The sequence below is a fragment of the Cucurbita maxima genome, unplaced genomic scaffold (genome assembly GCF_002738345.1).
Source record: "Cucurbita maxima cultivar Rimu unplaced genomic scaffold, Cmax_1.0 Cma_Scf00021, whole genome shotgun sequence".
In the NCBI taxonomy this organism is placed as follows: domain Eukaryota; kingdom Viridiplantae; phylum Streptophyta; class Magnoliopsida; order Cucurbitales; family Cucurbitaceae; genus Cucurbita; species Cucurbita maxima.
Genome location: NW_019272037.1, coordinates 458317 through 462386, shown reverse-complemented (window position 1 = coordinate 462386; position 4070 = coordinate 458317). Strand labels below are relative to the sequence as shown.

At 33.1% G+C, this 4070-nt stretch overlaps 1 protein-coding gene across 1 annotated transcript; it reads left to right on the top strand.

The window, feature by feature from the left end:
• Positions 1–140: 140 nt before the first annotated feature.
• Positions 141–1801, top strand: LOC111495677 (lectin-like). The gene is made up of 3 exons (XM_023145829.1): positions 141–415; positions 1150–1268; positions 1360–1801. Exons 1-3 carry the CDS (start codon positions 164–166, stop codon positions 1730–1732), a joined length of 744 nt encoding a protein of 247 aa, XP_023001597.1. The 5' UTR covers positions 141–163; the 3' UTR covers positions 1733–1801.
• The last annotated feature ends 2269 nt before the right edge of the window (positions 1802–4070 follow it).

Sequence of the window (4070 nt, the reverse complement as noted above, 5' to 3'; positions counted from 1 at the left end):
AAAAAAAAAAAAAAAAAAAAAAAAAAAAAAAAAAAAAAAAAAAAAAAAAAGAGAACTAATTCCCTTGAAAAAGAAACAATAAATAATAAAAATAATAGGAATTGAAGGCTATAAAACCAGTTTTGAAGCCCCAAGCCTTTGAATAGACCGTGAGATTGAAGAAATGGGGTCAGGGTGGTCGGCAGAGGAGGATGGGCAGGCGCTGCAGGAGCGGCCAGCCGCTGCAAGCGCTGCCACAGGAAGCGATGGGCATGACAAAGGGAAGGCGGTGAGAGGAAGCTTGGGCGCAGAGGTAAAGCTGGAGCATGGCTTGGAAGCTATCTTGAAAGATGCAGACTTGGCGTTGGATAGGTCTTCCTTGGATAAGCTTCATGCTCAACTCCATGCTGGGATCTTATTGAACAAAGCAACTAAGGCAAGTGAAATAATTAAGTATAATTGAGAATGTTTGCTTAATCCACTCCATCTAAATATTTAAATGACCTGATATAAAAGAAGTAAAATATCTAGATATTTATCTATAATAAAATATCAAATAATAGATATGGTAAACTAAAAAAATTATAAATATGTCGTATTTCAAGTAGATAAAATGAGAGATGCCCCTGGGACGAGGGGGAGGGGGACGGAGAAGACATTTTCGTCTTCATCCTTGTCTTCTATTTTAATTTTTATTCCTGCAAAAATTTTCATTTATTTTTGTAAAGATCAAATTGAATTCGTGCGAGAGAGTTTTTTATTTTTATTTTATTATATATATATATATATATATCAATATATTTTTTTAGAAACAATAAAATATTGATATATTTTTTAAAATGAATATAATTTTTATTTTTAATAAATTTCTATTAAATTGATTATATATTCTAATAAATTTATTTTATAAATAAAAAAATAATATAATGTTTAATTATTTTTTTCACAATTATTATATATATATATATATAGGTTTAGGGTTATATATAGTAAGTAAAGAAAGAAAAATATATATACTAAGATAAAAAAAATTGAAAGGGAAAGTAAATTTTAAATTTATAATAACTATTAAAATTTTTGAATTTAAGAGATAATTAAGTTTTAAAAAATCTATTAGATACAAAATTAAAAATTTTAAAATCTACTCGATTTTGATTTCTTTGAATGCAGAAATATTGGTTAGATAAGGAATCGAACAGTAACTGTTTCATGTTATTTCCAAGAGCTCTCTCTATAACTTGGGTCCAAGAGAGTAAGTATTGGAGATGGAAATCGTTGGAAGAGCAGAGGTATGCATTTTATTTATTCATTCAAAAGTCTCTCGTATGGCGTTTGCTGCTGTAACGATGTGTTAAATCGTCAATAAACTCGAACATGCAGCAATACAATCGAAATCGTTGAACTTCTAAACGTATGTTGGCTTCAAATCCATGGGAAGATCAAGACATGTGAGCTCTCACCGGGAGTTTTGTACGAAGCAGCATTTATGGTAATGATCACAGATCCATCCTACGGATGGGATGTTCCAGTGAACATTAGACTTAAGAAGCCAGATGGGAGCAAGAAGGAGCATCAAGAAGATTTGGAGAAGAGGCCACGAGGGCAATGGTTCGAGATTCCGATAGGCGATTTTGTGGTTGACCACAAGAATGGTGGCGAGATCGAGTTCAGCATGTATGAATATGAAGGAGGGATGTGGAAGAAAGGGATGGTCCTAAAAAGTGTTGTGATTCGAACAAAGAAGATGGTTTGAAAATGACAATATGCGTTTCAATGGAAGCGTTGCTCGACACAACTCTTAAACTCGAACACAAACTCAAAGGTCTTGAAAATTAAGATAAAGGAGTAAAAGATAGCATAAGTTTTAAGTTTGTTTCGGAAATGATAAAAAATCGTGAATGTATGTATCTATCATTGCAAGGTCCTATTTTATTCACACTAGTTACATCATTGCTATTCTTCATCACAAGATGCGTCGACAGGGAATCAAACGCAGGTCTATACCGCTACATCATATTGCTATTCTTTATCACAAGATGTACCAGCCGGGAATCAAACCCAAGTCTGTACCGTGACAGGGTACTATTCTACCACTAGACCACTAGTGTTTCAATTAATATGCATATCCATAACGTTCTCGTATTTTAGTCATGCAGTAGTTCCGAAGTGCTTAACTTTTTTTTTCACCTCTCGATTTTAAAAAAAGAAAGCCTGATAGTGCTATTCGTGTCATCTATGCACATACTAGATGATATTGTGACTAACCCAATTTGTCACTTTACGCCACTAGTTTCATCATCAAGGGTGTTTCAATAAGTATGCATATCCATAACGTTCTCGTATTTTAGTCATGCAGTTGTTCCGAAGTGCTTTCACATCTCGATTATAGAAAAAGAAAGCCCAATAGTGCTATTCGTGTCATCTATGCACACAATAAATGATATTGTGACACCAAGTTATCACATTACACACTAGTTTCATCATTGCTATTCTTCATCACAAAAATGCATCAAATCGGGAATTGAACCCGAGTCTATATCGTGGCAAGGTACTATTCTACCACTAGACCACTAATGCTTCAACTAGTATGCATATTTTAGTCATGCAATAGTTTCGAAGTGCTTAACTTTTATTTTCACCTCTCGATTTTAAAAAAAGAAAACTCGATGGTGCTATTCATGTCATCTATGCACATAATAGATGATATTGTGTGGCTAACCCAAGTTATCACTTTACGCCACTAGTTTCATCATTGCTATTCTTCATTAGAGCCGGGAATTGAACCCAAGTCTATACAATGGCAGGGTACTATTCTACTACTAGACCACTAGTGCTTCAATAAGTATGCATATCGATAAGGAGTATGCATATCGATAAGGTTCTCGTATTTTAGTCATGCAGTTGTTCCGAAGTGCTTTCACATCTCGATTTTAGAAAAAGAAGAAAGCTCAATAATGCTATTCGTGTGTCATCTATGCACAAAAACATTAATATATGATAGTGCTTCAATAAGTATGCATATCCATAACGTTCTCGTACTTTAGTCATGCAGTTGTTCCGAGACCTCTCGATTTTAGAAAAAGAAGAAAGCTTGATAGTGCGTGTGACACGAAATTGTTGACTGAGGTTGAATGTGAAGAACAAACGTGGTTGTCAGTTGAGGTGGAATGAACACGAAGAAGCACACTGACGTGCAATTGTTCTTTATTAGTATCGATCACGAATTAAAAATTTTAGTTTTTTATTTTATTTTATTTCATGTAAGTTTTCAAGATTTATACATTATTCAAAAAAGTGTCGTGATGGAACATGGTTTTGCATAGGATGTTGTCTAAATCTTAGAAATTAATGTTGTTGTCAATTATTGGTTGGGAAATAAAATCAAAAGTGACAATGCATGTCTTCATGTTGGTTGTTTGTGATTAATCAAAGGAGATTATCATGTTTGCCATGATCCAATGCTTAAACATTATTAACCTTATTGTTTATAATTATAACATCATTAACATAGCAAACATATCACATTAATTGCTTCACTAAAGTCTTTGTTAGGATGGAGAAAACTCCATTAATCTCACCTGCCCATTAATTAATTGTACTTCCTCTCATTAACACCCACCTTTCTCTATCTCTCTCTAACAAAAGGATGACAACTTCGGGTTTTTGTGGGAAAATAGGTTAACATTAGCGGTGTTCATATGACTCTAGAACTCGATCAGACTACCAAATTCAAATTATAAGCTTCGGTTGGATTTTTTTTCCCGTTTAGGTCGAGATGAGTTTTTAAAAAACAGACAAAATTCATGTTATTTCATAAGTTGACATTTTTTCTGTTGGGTCAGCTTGACCTGTTCGATAATGGGTTACAACCCAATCCAACCTTATCCTACTTTTTCAGATTATTATGAAAATTAAGAATATTTGATGTTTGTAACTGATATTAGTGATGCATTGTGACTTGCGAATATTTGATATTTGTGGTCGATGAGATTTTAGTTATTAATGTAACATGTACGGGATAATTAAGATTTTTTAATAATTAAAAAAATAATCGAACAATTCAACCCAACCCAAAAAAAAAAAAAAAAAAA

Coding starts and splice junctions, on each gene's coding strand:
- LOC111495677 (XM_023145829.1), top strand. CDS start 164: ATGGGGTCAGGGTGGTCGGCAGAGGAGGATGGGCAGGCGCTGCAGGAG. Junction 416..1,149: donor TATTGAACAAAGCAACTAAG/GCAAGTGAAATA, acceptor CTTTGAATGCAG/AAATATTGGTTAGATAAGGA. Junction 1,269..1,359: donor AAATCGTTGGAAGAGCAGAG/GTATGCATTTTA, acceptor TCGAACATGCAG/CAATACAATCGAAATCGTTG.